At 36.2% G+C, this 16584-nt stretch overlaps 2 protein-coding genes across 2 annotated transcripts in view; both read right to left on the bottom strand.

Moving 5' to 3' along the window:
- Window positions 1-3402: 3402 nt before the first annotated feature.
- On the bottom strand, window positions 3403-6091 carry LOC106719839 (4-hydroxyphenylpyruvate dioxygenase). Its single transcript, XM_014514297.2, has 4 exons — window positions 6019-6091; window positions 5139-5231; window positions 4944-5045; window positions 3403-4447 (listed from the first exon to the last, which is right to left on the bottom strand). Exons 2-4 carry the CDS (start codon window positions 5223-5225, stop codon window positions 3500-3502), a joined length of 1137 nt encoding a protein of 378 aa, XP_014369783.2. The 5' UTR covers window positions 5226-5231; window positions 6019-6091; the 3' UTR covers window positions 3403-3499.
- Window positions 6092-14078: 7987 nt separating this feature from the next.
- The window catches only part of LOC106719841 (BMP and activin membrane-bound inhibitor homolog), a 58416-nt gene continuing 55910 nt past the window's right edge, over window positions 14079-16584 (bottom strand). The window contains exons 4-5 of the mRNA XM_014514300.2: window positions 15021-15192; window positions 14079-14649 (exon numbers count right to left, since the gene is read on the bottom strand). Of these exons, the coding sequence (XP_014369786.2) occupies window positions 14478-14649; window positions 15021-15192 (344 nt within the window). The 3' untranslated portion in view covers window positions 14079-14477. The remainder of the gene's footprint in view (window positions 14650-15020; window positions 15193-16584) is intronic.

Genomic DNA, 16584 nt, shown 5'->3' with positions numbered 1-16584 from the left:
AAAAAAAACTATCTCAAACAAAATGCACTCAAAAGTAACGTAAAAAAACAATTTCAAACAAAATTCACTCAAAAGTAACATAAAAAAACAATTTCAAACAAAATGCATTCAAAAGTACCATAAAAAACAATCTCAAACAAAATACACTAAAAAGAAACAAAATAATGTCATGAAAACTTCTTTCTTTCTTTCTTCTCTCTTTCAAAAACCCTCTAAACTCTAAAGAAAGTTCTCTTCTTTCTTGTAACATGTCTATATTGTATAATTATTGTTATTTTGGAGTCGGTTTCGGCCTAAGTAGGGACATAAACGTAAGTATGTCTAATACATCTCAAATATAAAATGTCACCTATTTACTTCGGCCGACACCGACTGCGAAATAACAATAATTATACAATATAGACATGTTACAAGAAAGAAGAGAACTTTCTTTAGAGTTTAGAGGGTTTTTGAAAGAGAGAAGAAAGAAAGAAAGAAGTTTTCATGACATTATTTTGTTTCTTTTTAGTGTATTTTGTTTGAGATTGTTTTTTATGGTACTTTTGAATGCATTTTGTTTGAAATTGTTTTTTTATGTTACTTTTGAGTGAATTTTGTTTGAAATTGTTTTTTTATTGGATATAACGTTAAAAATATTGTTAGTTACACTCTGTAGTTTAGTTTCAAATATTTAATCAGGAGCAACCATTTCAAAACATGGTTACAAGATCAATCAATAAAACTAAGTAAAATCGTATTCATTTTTTATAATAACTTTAAACAAAGCGGTAAAAATTTACATCTTGTGGCCATAACAGTGCTGTCCCAAGTCTTCCAAAACCTTATCAAAAATTTTTTGAGCTCAATAAATAACCCTTAATTAAACAAAGCCCAATAATTTATTAATTCCTTTATTTATAAATTAATACGTTAAAAGACATTCCCGAGGAAATTAATGGTGAACACAATTGAACATTTCGATCTTAATTTCGGTCAAATTTAATTTACATAAGTTGATTAACTGAAATACATCGAGCGTTACCTTGGATGTGTCACAAACCCAGTTTTTTCGCGACTTGTCGTTAAAAAAAAGATAATCGTAACTGTTGTTGACTTAAACACAATTTATCTAGCATAGTATTGTACAATTCAAATTCAATAAAATGGTGGGACAGGGAAGGGGGGTGCAGCTGCCTCATGCCAAATCTTTTTTTCATTTCGCCCAGAGTGTGAGCTGTTTATCGCTTTTGCTTATTGTTTGCCATGACTTTGCCAACAATGTACGAGGTCGCAGGTAAATGCTAGTATAATTTAAAGCTTCGGAAAGCTTACAGGTTCCTTTACAATGTTTACGAGTGTTGTCGCAGCAACGCTTAGAACCTGTTCACAAGAGCAAAACACTACAAGCTTGAAGTGTCTCAGCTCTTGACTATTTAGCTTACAGCTGATGCAAGGTGTATGAAGTATCTTTAAACGTCATAGTTGACATATTATTTAGCTCTCAATACAGTGGCCGAGTAGAATGGCATGTCAATAATGGTTATTGTTATTAATAAAGTCACAAGTCTTCCTGAGTTATATTTTCGTTTGTTTAGATATGGGAGGGAGAGATGGAGAAGTGTAGGAGAAAGAACACATTAATAATGTTGATGAAAATATCCTTTGTTCCTTCTTCAAACACAAACAAGTTTAATTTATATTTTTCTTGCGAAAGAAAATGAAAACTCATTTAGTTTCTAAGAGAAGGTGGTCAGCGGCAGGACTACCGAAGTGATCATCAACATCCATGGACATCTGTATCAATAGAGCAACAGCAGATGCGTACCCGGCTTCTTGTAAATTCAATCCAATTAAAAATAACCTATAAAATATTCAAATTTATATGTTTATTTCCATGTAACTCAGCGGTGGAAAACAAGTCGAGAGAATGACCGAGCTAAATGCTAATGCGGCGGTGTGGCAAAACTGGACCCGTCGATGGCACAGAGGCGGGGTGGCGCTGACGACATGGTTTGACATCGCAGCTAATGTCACAAAACATTCTGTTAAAACATACGTCATTGTTATTAAACTTTCACTAGAGTAATAAACACATTGCATTATGTTGAATATAAAATTATTAAATTACTAGCTGACTCCGTCTGTGTGGAATTAAAAAACATAATAAGTAGCCTATGTGTTCTTCCAGACTATGATCTACATCTATTCCAAATTTCACCAAGATCCGTTTGGCCGTTGTGGAGATACCTTCACTCAAACATCCATCCATCCATCCATCTAAACATACGCATTTATATTATTAGTAAGATTACTTATGTTTTTATTTCTGCTAGGTCTACACACAAAGTTGTCAAATGAATTTGAAACAAGACTGCTTGTGTAAAATTTTTCGCTATAATGTTATATAATTTGTTCAGACTTGCCGAATGTAATTTTGAATTGAAATATCATTTATTTACTAAAAATATTCATAAATTAAAAAAATAAACTTTAAATCTTCATGAAACTTCGTATAACTTATAGTATAGTGGTGAGGTCGTCTCTACCCCACATTGTTCGCAGTTCGAATACCGGTCTCCAGTAGATATATATTATTTATATGCTATGTATAAAATGTATTTCAAAACATTGTGCAATTTAATATTCCAGTAAATTCTAGCATTCACTTGTGGAAATGGTAACGAAAACTGGAAAATAGAGATGAACTTTGTGTAATTAAAAATAAAATTACCAAAAATAAATAAAACAAATTTTCATCAACAGTGCTCTATTTACGTTAAACAGCAATATTTCCATTGTTCTATTTCATTTATTAAATTCAATCAAAATTGTTTTATTTTATTATTTTTATATTAATTTTATTTACATGCAGTGGTGGATTTTATACAAAATAAATTCTTACTTGAACAGTTCTTTTTAAATATATTAGCGGCCTAAGGTCATCAGCGCGCTGCGCAGTGCAACTAAAATTAGGTAGTGCGCAGACTCACGCGAAATTAAAATCTGCCATGATATTTAAAATTATACTAATTTTCGTGAATCAACAAAACAAGCCTTTCAAAGTCGTTTCTTTATATAATTTATGTGTTGAATTGAAACGTCGTATAGTAATAGAATGTACCTAAGAATTGCAATCGATTTGACTTCTGATTAACAAAGAGGTGAACTTGTTTATTAATATCAAAAGGATATAAATTATATTGTTGTGACCTCGAACACGGCGTAAACAATAATATTTGTCTATGAAATAACAAGATGTAAACAGATATAGGAATTTCGCATTATTTGCCACTCTTCGTATCTCTTCTCTGTCTATTCTTTGACATTAGTCTTAGACAATGATTAACTGTACCCTTATGACGTTTCACAGAAGATTACGGTTACTGAAAATACAAACAAAGAAACAAAGGTTTATCCCATTTTATTTGATACATTATTGATGATTATGCATGATTACATAGATAACATATATCATTGAATAATTTTATAAGTAATTTATTAGTAAATTATAATCATAATATCAATTATCTTTATCTGTGGCCGGTGTTAGACGTTCGATCGCTTCAAATACCCATTTGTAGTTCATAGCACCGAAACCTCTGTGGTTCCTTCTCTGTATTATTTCAAGAAACAGCGTAGGACGAGCTTGGACATGTTTGGTGAATGCTTGAAGCATGTAGCCACGATCATCGAAATCTATAAGTATGTTATGCTCCTTAAGCATTTCTATACTTTCTAACACGTTTACAGTACTATCTTTAAGTTTTTCTTTTATTAAATCGTAGTATGTTGGCGGCCAAGATAGTATTTCAGCACCGCGAGCCTTTAAGCTACGTATGGATGCAATTATATCATCTGTGTACAGAGCAATATGTTCAACACCAGATGTACCCAACGCTTTTACGAAATCTGTAGCTTTACTGCTTGGATTTAGTCCTTTAGCCGCTTCGTTGAATGACAATAAAACTGTTTCGTCTTGATTGATAACGGACGAGGAATTGATGCACGAATATGGTACTAAATCATGTTTATAATCGACGCACCAAAATTTTTGCATATTTAAATTTTTTTCGTACCATGTTGCTGTGCTTTCTAAGGTACCATCAGTCAGGTTACCTTCAACATGGTCTATGAATTTTAGATGTGTGTCTGGAAGCAGTATGTCGAGAGGGTCACTGTCTGTTGCCTCATATCCTGGTAGTAGTAGACCGCTATAGTTAGCCCGGTCTATCAGTGTGTGAGTATTATCGCCGTAAGTCTTAAGAACCGCGTATCTAAGAGTTCCATCTTTGTCGTTCTCTTCTGTAATACCCTTAACGATCTTAGCACCCTCTAGTGTGGCTCTTCGAACTAATTCATCAAGGTCGTTAACAGCAAACGCAACATCTTTGACGAAGTCCCCGTGAGCTATTAGATCATTAGAAATCGCCCCTTCAGAAGTGGTTGGAGACTCGAATATTATGGTTATCTGAAATAATTTGTGTGTTATAAATGTGGTTCAAATCGAGTACGTAAATCTTTAAAATTATGAAAAATAAGTTGCCTAAAATATGACCCCATACATCAGCTACCTTCCAGTCAAAGTCCCGTTAAAATCAGTCCAGCCGTTTCGGAGATTACCCGGAACAAACACGGAAAAATTTAGAAATTGGTTTTCGTTATATTAGCAACGCAAATACATCACGTGATATGATTTTTTTTCTATTTTAGATACAGACACATGTTTCTATGTTATCTTATATATAAAATTCTCGTGTCACAGTTTTCGTTCCCGTACTCCTCCGAAACGGTTTGACCGATTCTCATGAAATTTTGTGAGCATATTGAGTAGGTCTGAGAATCGGACAACATCTATTTTTTATACCCCAATTAAGTTTTTTTTTAATTGCGCGCGGACGGAGTCGCGGGCGACAGCCAGTTATATATAAAGATAGAAGATAGATTTGAAACTAAAAACATGTCACCTTGTTTAGTTTAACAGCATAGGCTTGAACCGGGTTTGTCTCATTCGCATCTCTTCTAGCCAGTGGTTTAAAGCCGAAACGACTTACAAAATAACTTGAAGCCTACAATGTGACAGAAACATATTACAAAAACGTCCAATAAGACTGATAAAGCATGAAAAAAATGTAATTAGATAATTAAACTTAATCATTTACCGTTTTAGCATTGGCAACCCAAAAAGTAAGGTGATCGAAATGTAAAACCTTGGCCGCATCCTTTTTATCTTCTTGTCCTTTTGTCATTTTACACTGCAAATGTACAATTAATAATTAATTCAGCATTTCTGTCGAAATACTTGCGTAATAACATAATATTGTCTTCATGCTGTTTGACTTTGTACCTATTTTAAAGGATATTTCGTAAACTTGAAATTGGAAACAATTCACAAAGCTATTAAAAATAAATAGTTCATTACAGTCGAATTCAATGGACCACCACTAGTATGTAATTAATCCTAGTATTATATGTCATTCCGCAGTTATAATAATATAGGTAATTTAGAACAAAATGTTGGGATAAAAATTATATCAATTTTAAATAGCCGTCATAAAATACAAATAAAACGAACAACCATACCTTTCGTAGTCGCAGACGAAATAAAAATAGAATAAATTGACATTTTAAGACATATTTATTTGATTTTATGTCTAATTAAATAGTGCAATCGATAGTTATACAAAAATAATGACACGTAAGTTACTAGAATTAGTAGTATAATCAGTAACTAACTAGAAAATAATGCCTAGTTCAATGTGATCCAGAATTAAACACCTAGTGGAGCATAATTGTGCGTTGATAAAATTGAAATGTAATAATCTCAATATATAAAAGAAAGTCGTGTTAGTTACACTATTTATAACTCAAAAACGGCTGAATCGATTTAGCTGAAAATTGATGGGGAGGTAGCTTAGAACTAGGAGACGGACATGGGAACTTTTTTATCATGTGTGCATTTTTTTTATTCCGCGCGGACGAAGTCGCGGGTAAAAGCTAGTTTTTTATATAATTTTAGCAGTGAAAATTCAAAGTACTTACACTTTTTTTCCAAAGTTTCGGTGTATATTTTTCAACACAACCCAAATCGGTGTTCTTCAAAATACTGCAACCTCTGTCGCATCTAAGGTATTTATAAAGCTCTGGTTATCTTCCTAACAGATCTTAATTACAGAAATATGAATTAATAATTTTGTCACGGAATATATTACTAAATATTTTGAGGTTAAAATACGGTTTTTTATATACTTAAAATCTGTAGTAATATTAATATAATAAGGAAGATATTAGTTCGAAGATAAATACATTTATATAACTGTTTTTAAATATCTTAGCAGCCTAAGGACATCGGCGCACTGCTCAATGCTCTTTCCTGCATCTCGTCTCGCTATGCCGGGCTACATCTCAAATTGTGTTCTGCGCAACGACTCTCGCGAACTTAAGAGCTCTAAAACATTGTCAAACACCTTACTAATAACTACTATAAGGCACTGTTCTCTTAATATATGTTTTTCTTTATTACGAAGTTTTAACAGATTGTATTTAGTTAAGCTAGACGAAGCAAGGCAATTTCAGCTCCCCCTGACATCTACGCCGTGGACCTCTGCAATATCAGGGGGCTCCATTCCAACTTGGAGGCCGTCCACTACCATCTCCGGACGGCCAAGCCGGCCTTGCTTTTTCTAACCGAGACGCAGATATCCTCTCCGGCGGACACCTCGTATCTGTCCTGCCCCGGATACAAATTAGAACAGTCCTTTTTGCCCCGGGCTGGGGTATGCGTGTACGTCAGAGAGGATATCTGTTCTCGTCGCCTCAGCCTTCTTGAAGGTAGGGACCTATCTCTTTTGTGGCTGCGCGTAGATGGCGATGACCATCCGCGGGTCTATGCGTGCCTTTATAGGTCCCATAGCGGTAATGCCGAAACAGACCGACTCATGGAGCAAGTCCAAACGGCTACAGATTCCGTTCTGGCACAGATCCCCTCCGTTGAAATCGTGGTACTAGGCGACTTCAACGCCCACCATGCCGATTGGCTTGGCTCTCGTACCACCGCTCATGCGGGGAGATCTGTCCACGACTTTGCCTTGTCTTATGATCTGACGCAGCTGGTCACATCGCCCTCGCGAATCCCAGATGTCGAAGATCATACACCTTCCCTGTTGGACCTTCTGCTGACCTCACATCCGGACAGCTATAAGGTTTCCGTCGAAGCCCCTTTAGGCTCGTCGGACCACTGCCTGATCCGGACCACAGTGCCCATCTCGCGTCGCCCACGGTTTAAACCGAATGGCTTTCGCCGAGTATGGCACTATAGGTCAGCAGACTGGGATGAGATGCGGTCCTTTTTTGCATCCTACCCATGGGAGAAAGTTTGCTTCAGGCTGGACGATCCCGACGCTGTTGCTGATTCTGTCGCTGATGTGGTGCTTCAGGGGATGGATCTTTTTATTCCGTCTTCAGTTGTGCCCATCGGGGGCAGCTCTCGGCCCTGGTTTGGTAAATCCTGCAAATTAGCCGCGCGCTACAAGCAGGATTGTTATCGAGCCTGGGCTGAGGCGTCAGCAGCTAGGGATGTAAAGACCAGCCAGTTAAAAAAGAAGTATAACTCTGCCTCCAGGTCCTTCAAAAGAGTGATTGCCAAGGCAAAGTCCGAACACGTGGCCAGCATTGGCAGGAGGCTAGTGCACCTTCCTTCGGGAACTCGTGCGTTCTGGTCTCTTGCCAAGGCTGTGCAGGGGAATTTCTGTATGCCGTCCTTACCATCTCTGCGCAGGGGGGATGACTCGTTGGCCCACACCGCAAAAGAGAAAGCCGATCTTCTGGGCTCTCTTTTTGCGGCCAACTCGACTCTGGATGACAAAGGTAACTCGCCGCCGAAAATCCCATGCGGCGAGACCTCTATGTCCGAAATCCAGTTTATCCAGAGATCAGTGCGGAAATCGCTGCAATCTCTGGATATTCATAAGTCGAGTGGGCCTGACGGGATACCCCCCATCGTGCTTAAGACTTGCGCTCCTGAGTTGGCACCGGTTTTAACGCGCCTGTTCCGGTTCTCCTACTCCTTAGGCGTTGTCCCGAAATCATGGAAGACTGCCATAATCCACCCGATCCCAAAAAAAGGCGATGGCTCAGATCCGTCCAACTACAGGCCGATCGCCATTACCACCTTGTTCTCGAAAGTCATGGAAACGACCATCAATTGCCAACTTATAAGGTACCTAGAGGAGCATCAGCTGATTAGCGATCGTCAGTACGGTTTCCGACAACGTCGCTCAGCTGGTGATCTTCTTGCGTACCTCACGCATCGATGGTCGGAGGCAATAGAGGGCAAGGGGGAGGCCCTGGCGGTTAGTTTGGACGTGGCCAAAGCTTTCGATCGGGTGTGGCACAAAGCACTTCTTGCGAAGTTGCCTTCCTACGGGCTGCCCGAGAAACTATGCGCCTGGATTTCTAGCTTCTTGAAGGGTCGGAGCATCAAGGTCGTTGTTGACGGTGCGTGCTCTGACCCGAAACCAATCAACGCTGGTGTCCCACAGGGCTGTGTACTGTCGCCCACCTTGTTTCTTCTGCATATCAATGACATGCTGCAATTCAGCAACATCCATTGTTATGCAGACGATAGCACGTGTGACGCACTGTATACGGCCCGTGCCAATGTTTCTCGGGCTACTGCCGATGAGAACCGGACCAAACTTGTGTCTGAACTGGAGACCCTACTGGGTGAAGTTTCGGATTGGGGTCGACGAAATCTCGTTGAATTCAATCCCAAAAAGACACAAGTGTGCGCCATTACCGCTAAAAAACAACCCTTTGTCGTAGATCTTCGTTTTGAGGGCACTCCCCTGGTAGCCTCAGCCAGTATCGGTATTCCCGGCGTTGATATATCGAGTGACGTTCAGTTTCGCGGTCACTTGGAAGACAAGGCCAAGCTGGCCTCCAAAAAGCTGGGTGTGCTCAGTAGGGCGAAGCAGTATTTCCAGCCGGGCCACCGCCTACAACTGTACAAGGCGCAAGTTCGGCCCCACATGGAATACTGCTCGCACCTCTGGGCGGGAGCACCCCAATACCAGCTTCTTCCATTTGACCGCATACAACGGAGAGCGACTCGAATCGTCAACGACCGAGCTCTTACCGATCGGCTTGATACTCGGGCCTTGCGGAGGGACGTCAGTTCCCTCTGCATTTTTTATCGTTTATACCACGGGGAGTGTTCCGAAGAACTGTTTGGAACGATTCCTGCCGCCGAGTTTCGTCATCGGACGACCCGACAGACCGCCAGGTACCATCCATACCATCTGGACGGCTGGCATTCCACAACAGTGTGGTTCTCGCGAAATTTCTTGCCGCGCACGGCCGCGTTGTGGAATGGTCTGTCCTCGGCGGTATTTCCAAACCAGTACGACTTAGGGTCCTTCAAGAAGCGAGCGTATCACCTTCTCAAAGGCCGGCAACGCATTTGCGATTCCTCTGGTATTGCAGATGTCCATGGGCGTCGATGAACACCTTGGTTTGCCCCCTTCTCTTATAAAAAAAAAAAAAGCTTGGTTGACGTAACTTGTTTTGATATTTATTTACATATTATCTTAGATGGAATCTGAGAGATATAATCTTATTATGAAATGTGTAATATTCATATTTCTAATTTCCAAGGCATTTTAGTTTTAATGTGTATATTAAATGAATCAAGAAGCTGTTTCAAAGTAGAATGATCATAAATAAAAATAGAAAAATTAGATTAGTTAGTTTTTTTATGTAATTCTTGTTATAATCACAAACTATGCCAAGAAATCTTGTAGATTTTGGAAATTTTTCTCCTTTCTGTATCTATTGATTTCATTCTACTTTCCCCATAAAAATATTTAGTCTTGAGATTACCTATGACCTTTCCATCTCCATAAAATATTCCTAGAGTATTTTTTTAATTTGGATAAAAAAGGATATCACAGTGGTAGACGCCAGCAACAACAACAGTTGCACGAATTGGTTCGCCCGGTGAAATACGACCACACAGAAGACAGACGTGAAGTGGAAGTAATTCCGCGTTTCGTCTGATGAATGTGGTACCGGAGGCCTAATTTTATTCCTCTTTCCCTTCACATTCTTTTCTTATAAAGAAAGAATGATTATAAAGAAGGGGAGTTGGATTTGATGGAGGAAGAGATGCATAGGAAGGTTAAATATTCTCTTTTTGTGCGTCTCCTCTTTCTTCGATTGAGGGTGGGCAACGCATCTGCAATTGGGAATGTCTATGGGAAGCAGTCGCTTCGCCATTCCGGCGAATTTATGTCGCCGCTTGCTCGTTGTAATATAAATATATTTCATGAGACATATGACATAAAGGAAATGTAATAAAAACAAATTTTTTTCGAGTAATAAAATAATTTCATTTTATTTGTTGATATTTATACATAGTATTTACAATTACATAGGCAGATTATATTCATTAATATTACAGAGTATTTTTTTAACTTGCGTCCACTTTACATAACTTAATATATAAAGGTAAGGCACCTTTAAGGAAGCGAAGTGTAGTACATAAAAGTTACGAGACATTATTTACAAAATAAGATCTACAATTTAATCGATTATTATTAAAGGAAATCGATTAATCGATCACAATATTAAATAACTAATATTTGAAATGAGAAAGGTTTTAATAAATACAAGAACACATTTGACAATCAATACTTACTATAAAAAGAAAAGATTTATTTGTTTGCAACGAATAGGCTCTGAAACTACAGAACCGATTTGAAAATCGGGAAAAATCTTTAACAGTTGGGATCTTATCTGCGGATGACATAGGCTATATATTTACTAGATTTTTTAAATTCCGTAATAAAATACTAGATTTTTAACCAGGTCAGTTGATGATAATAATATTAGAAATATTTTGATACACAAATAATTTTTCAGTAATTTGCAAATAATTCTAACCTAAATAGCGATTAAAAAAACAGTTTTAAATTCGTTAATTAAAAAAAGTGCACTTGATTTATATTACATATGTTTATAGTGATGTCAAATGTGTGTAATTAATAATAAAAAATATATATAATTATCAGATTTATAAAGACTAGGCGATGTAAGATTTTAGTGATCAATATGCACCAAAACTTACCAATGCGTATTACAACAGGTAACAACTTAAAACTATATTTACAACAAAACATTTTATTATTACAAAATATAAATAACGCAGGAAAAGTCAGTTGTATTTCGAATTAGAGATACAGCCAGTAAATGTTGTTTAATTTTTTGAAATCGATTTTTTTCTAAACAATTTTTTTTAATCTATGTTTATATAGCGGGAACAGATGATGAAAATCGATAGCCTTGACGCATCTCTACTGTATTATTAAAATGCTGGCAAAAAAATTAAATAGTTAATAATGAAGTTGTCAATTATATAAAAAAGTTTACATAATTTTATATACATTACAATCTCTTAGAAAAACAAGTCCCCAAAATTGTATAATTAATTTTTTAAAATCCATTAAAACCTTAGTTTATTGACATAAATAATAATGTTTTATACGTAAATTCTAAAAACCGAAATTGTGACGTCATATTTCGTTGTTCTCACAACCTATTTGTAACAATATTACTTTAATATATAATACATATATACTATGATGGTATATAACATATACAAGATATTATGATATATAATTGACTATTTCGCATCATAAAAATGAAGGTTATAAAAATTCTAACCTCACTTTTTTGTTTCTATAACATTGACATTTTGCTACAACACCGGGATTTCAATTTCCACTAACGAAAAATCCATACAAAAACATGTCATCTCTGTTTTTTAATTTAGAACAGAGAGATAGCAATAATAATTGCTTTTAAGTTAATTTCCACAAATATTTTTGTTGTTCTTTTTACGTAACTAAATTATATTTTTGTAAAAATAATTATTTGTTAATATGATCCATATTTCATATTTTTGAATAGTTAAGACATTATAAATTCATATTTATATAATTCATATAATAAGGAACAAAAATCGCTTTATAAATTAAATTAAAAATTATTTAAAAGTTAAAATTTAATTTGGTATCGCGCGAGCCGACCCGTGAAATGATTCAGTATTCTGATTTAAAATCAAATTGTTTCAATTTTGAAAAGCGGTTTAATATTTTATCATTTATTTAGAAAACAATACTTTTATTTCTCTCATTAAAATTGGTTTTAAATTAATTAAAAAAAATTACTGTATTTTTATAAATTATAAATTTTAATATTATTATTTTACTATCGTTGAATTTAATGGAAATAATAATTTTTTTTAACACATTTCGCTGGCTGATTTATTGGCATTTATTGTCAATGAATTTATTTTGTATAGTTTTAGTGTTTAAATGAACGATATCATGTTTAAATGAATAAATCTATGATTACAGCCTTATTAAAGTAAAATTGTTTATATTGGTTTGTTATAATTTCTTTACATAAAATCATCACAACGCTGTATATAATTAAATTTACATTCAAGATTATTTTAATTGCAAGCTTTAAATAAAATATTGTTAACAACACAAGAAATGAACGGTATTTGGTACATTTGACCTCTATAAATGGATTGACTGGAATGGCTATATGACGTAGTATTTTGTGCCTATTTCATTTTTGCCATTTTGGCGCTGATGGTAGCGGTTTGTAGCGGTGGTGTAGATTCGAACTAATAATGTAAATAAACTGTCACGTAACAGACGCGTTTAAATCGGAATGAATCAAAAAATGACATTTCCAAGTAACGATTTATCCATCCATAGAAATCAGTTTGTACGTTCCAAAATCTTTCACCGTGGATTTCTGAGACCAAAAAAGATTTTGAACGAAGACGTTTAAAACTTATTGCTATATCTGATTTGTCAAAGATAATTATTGAGCACCATTGTTTTTCAGAACGAAAGAAACATTTAATACATTTTTGTCATCAACCATATTTTTTTTTTTCAATTGACAATTGACAGTTCCTTTTTTTTTTTAAAGAACGTTCAGAAACGTCATTACTGCTGTTCAACACCACTATTGACTATATTAGCAAACGATGTCAAAAGGAACTGCCGTGGAATATATTATATGCAGACGATGTTGTCCTTATATCCGAAGATGAAAACGACCTTCAAAGAGATTTGGAATCGTGGATTGAAGCTCTAGAAGGGAATGGTTTGAAGATTAGTAGGAAGAAGACCGAACATATGTCTTGCGTATTTGACGGAGTAACAAATGGAGATGATATTCGCATTTTCGTAGATCAAGTAGCTCTGCCAAAAGTTAATAGTTTCAAATATCTAGGATCCATAATAAGCCACGATGGAAAAATAGACGATGATGTGCAGCATAGAACCGCTACGGCATGGCTTAAATGGCGACAACTCACAGGCGTACTTTGCGACACTAGAATACCGTTAAAACTAAAAGGAAAAGTCTACAAAACTGCGGTAAGGCCGGCTTTGTTGTATGGCTCAGAATGCTGGGCCACCAACAAACAACACGTGAACCGGCTACACAGCACGGAGATGCGCATGTTACGCTGGTCAGCGGGTGTCACCCTAATGGACAAGATAAGAAACGAATATGTAAGAGGAAGTTTTAAAGTCGCTCCCATTTCTGAAAAATTAAAAGAGAGACGTTTGCGTTGGTATGGTCATGTTCAGAGGCGACCCGAAGATCACATGGTTAAGCTGGCCTTAAACTTGCCCACGACGACGCGAAATCGCGGAAGACCACCGACCACTTGGCTGACGACGATCCAAAAGGATCTAAAAGAAATTGACCTTGACGAACAAGACTCCAGGAATCGTGCTGTCTGGAGAATTAGGACAAGGAAGGCCGACCCCAAATAATTGGGAAAAGGCATAGATATAGATAGATAGTTCAGAAACGTCATTCCTTTACAATAATAACAGGTAAGTCGATATTTTATAGGTTTTGGTCTCAGAAACCCATGGTTAGTATTAATTACAAATTATAATTCAGTTCTTTACATTTTTACAACCATTTTAGATTGTGTTAAACCTATTAAGGCACTTATTAAATTTCATTATTCTGTCAGACTTTGCACATTTGATGGTTTTTCATACATTTAGTATTTCGTAGATTTTAATTACCCTCGACAACCATAAAATTGCGTCCATTCCTTACAATCGTAGCGCGATATTAAAAAAATCTGCTTCAAAATCAGTCTTCATACATCGCTTGATGTGGCGATGTTTTCAACACATGTTATATAGATAACCTCAATTAATAACCTCAACCTTTTTAAATAAGCGAGTTCAAGGTTCAGCTCATTGGTAATAGCGCCATCTAGTAGTGTAAAGTAAAACTAACAGCGCCATCTATTAGACAACGGTAGCACTTTAAGAACTATATTCACGATTTGAATAACTTTTAAGCCTCATATCACACGAACACCAAATGGCATAAGCAAGTCTACACTTCACGGTACAGCTCTTCAAAGACATTTTACATTGTGGTACTGTTTACCGTTGGATATCACAGAGTTGTGTTGGCGCAGGCGCATCAACTAGTTGCGCCCTCTCTACGGCCACGAGGCAGCCGCCGGGAGCCACTAAGAGTGGAGAGGATGAACTTCCAACCCACACTTTCTTCACATCCTCTGAACAGTGTTGAGCTGGAGACATATAACCGCCTCTGTAAATAAAGACATATAGGCTTAAATCAACCATATCAATAACTATATTTCTTTTTAAAATAAAATAATGTATTTAAGTTGATGACCCTTCAAATTATACACGTCTAAACAGTAGCCGTGTGCTTTTATAAACATCCTGTGTTATTGTTACTTCTACTTCGAGTAAGTCGATAAGTTAAAATTGTACAGTCAATCTGGAGTTAAATGGTGACCATATCTTACAGTAGGATATTAATTCCGGGACATTTTTAATACTGAAGATATTAAATTATTCTATAATAAAAAAATAATGGTACACGCATTTTCTAAAGCCTTGCTCACGCCACTCGCGTAGACTGTCAACGCGGTGTTCACTCTCCTTCATTCGTACCTTAGCTTTCTATCAGCATGCAGCAGCGCGTCAGCTCTTAACAGACGCACAGCGACAGCGACCAGCAGGAACAGTATGAGTGCGCCACACACTGGCACAGCTATAGTGGCCGCCTTGAACCACACCTCGCCGTTGTAGCTTGCACCTCGCTCCGTCGCAACGCCGTTAGGGTCTGTAGAAACAAAACATTGTTTTGGTAAGACAAACTTGTCAGAAAGAGTCGCTACTATCGCTGTTATTTTTGTCAGATAGTGTACAAAACCTAGGAAGCCCAATACGACAAAACATGGTATAACAAGATTCTTGTCGGCCTGAAGTTGTCTTGTTTCAGTCAGTCACCGGGTCAGATAAGTTTGCAAGACTATACAGATTGCACAGTTGACACAATTGCCAATAGCTATAATCCAATAAGTTATAAGAAAATGAAACAAAGACTATGAAATTAGGGAATAATAATAAAGTCTCCGTTCTAATAGTAGTGGGGACATCGTAGTATGATTAATATGGACATACTTATCAGAGTTACATTTGTTACACTAGACATAAGCAAAACATTTGATCTGTAACAACTAACAACATTAAACAGTAGCTGTAATTTGGCGTATCATCCTACCCTTACGTTCTGGGAATGGATGCCTTCGTACTCTGTTATAGGTTCCAGTTAGTGCTAACAGACGACCTGACCATACGCAACGTAAGGTTTTTTGACACTCGTATAACACTGGTTTATTTTTATATATTGCTTCAAATTCTAGTCGTATATACGTTTAATTTATTCTTCCATACTTAACTTTATTAAGCTGCATGTTAAAACAATATACGACAAAGAAACAAAAATTAAAATTCTGTTTTTTTACTTTTAAAATTAATCAAGGATACAGTGTTTGTCAAGTTATGTTATTTTAATTTAACATTAAACATTATGTAAATTGTATATTTTAGGTTAGGATTATTTACATAGGAGCCATGTCAATATTGTATGCGTTCACTTTCAATACAAAATAATTCCGGTTACATATACTGTTGACACGTGTACTTTCTATTCAACTGGTTTACTTTATAAGGAAAGAGTTTCAATCATACGATCTTACTAATAACTAGATATATGACATAGTCTGTGTTAATGTTTTACGTATCTTTGCGGCTCTTAACTTTTCGCGAGTCAGTCGATAACAGAGCGTACTGCGGCCTTGAACTGCTAAAATATATGAAGAGCATAATACTAAATCTATTTTACTTGGAGACTATATAGAACTAGCTTTTACCCGCGACTCCGTCCGCGCGGAATAAAAAAGAGAAAACGGGGTAAAAACTATCCTATGTCCGTTTCCTGGTTCTAAGCTACCTGCCCACCAATTTTCAGTCAAATCGATTCAGCCGTTCTTGAGTTATAAATAGTGTAACTAACACGACTTTCTTTTATTTCTTTTATAGATATAGATTTGAAAAAAAAAAGTCAGTTAATGAACTAACTACATAACGTATAACTATCAAAATGACGTATATACGTCCATTTCCACTGCTAAAACATACAAAATTACTCTGTTATTTTCAGAGTTTGAGG

The sequence above is a fragment of the Papilio machaon genome, chromosome 13 (genome assembly GCF_912999745.1).
Source record: "Papilio machaon chromosome 13, ilPapMach1.1, whole genome shotgun sequence".
NCBI classification, from domain to species: Eukaryota; Metazoa; Arthropoda; class Insecta; order Lepidoptera; family Papilionidae; genus Papilio; species Papilio machaon.
Note: the sequence above shows the minus strand (reverse complement) of the source record. Positions and strands in the feature narration are given on the sequence as shown.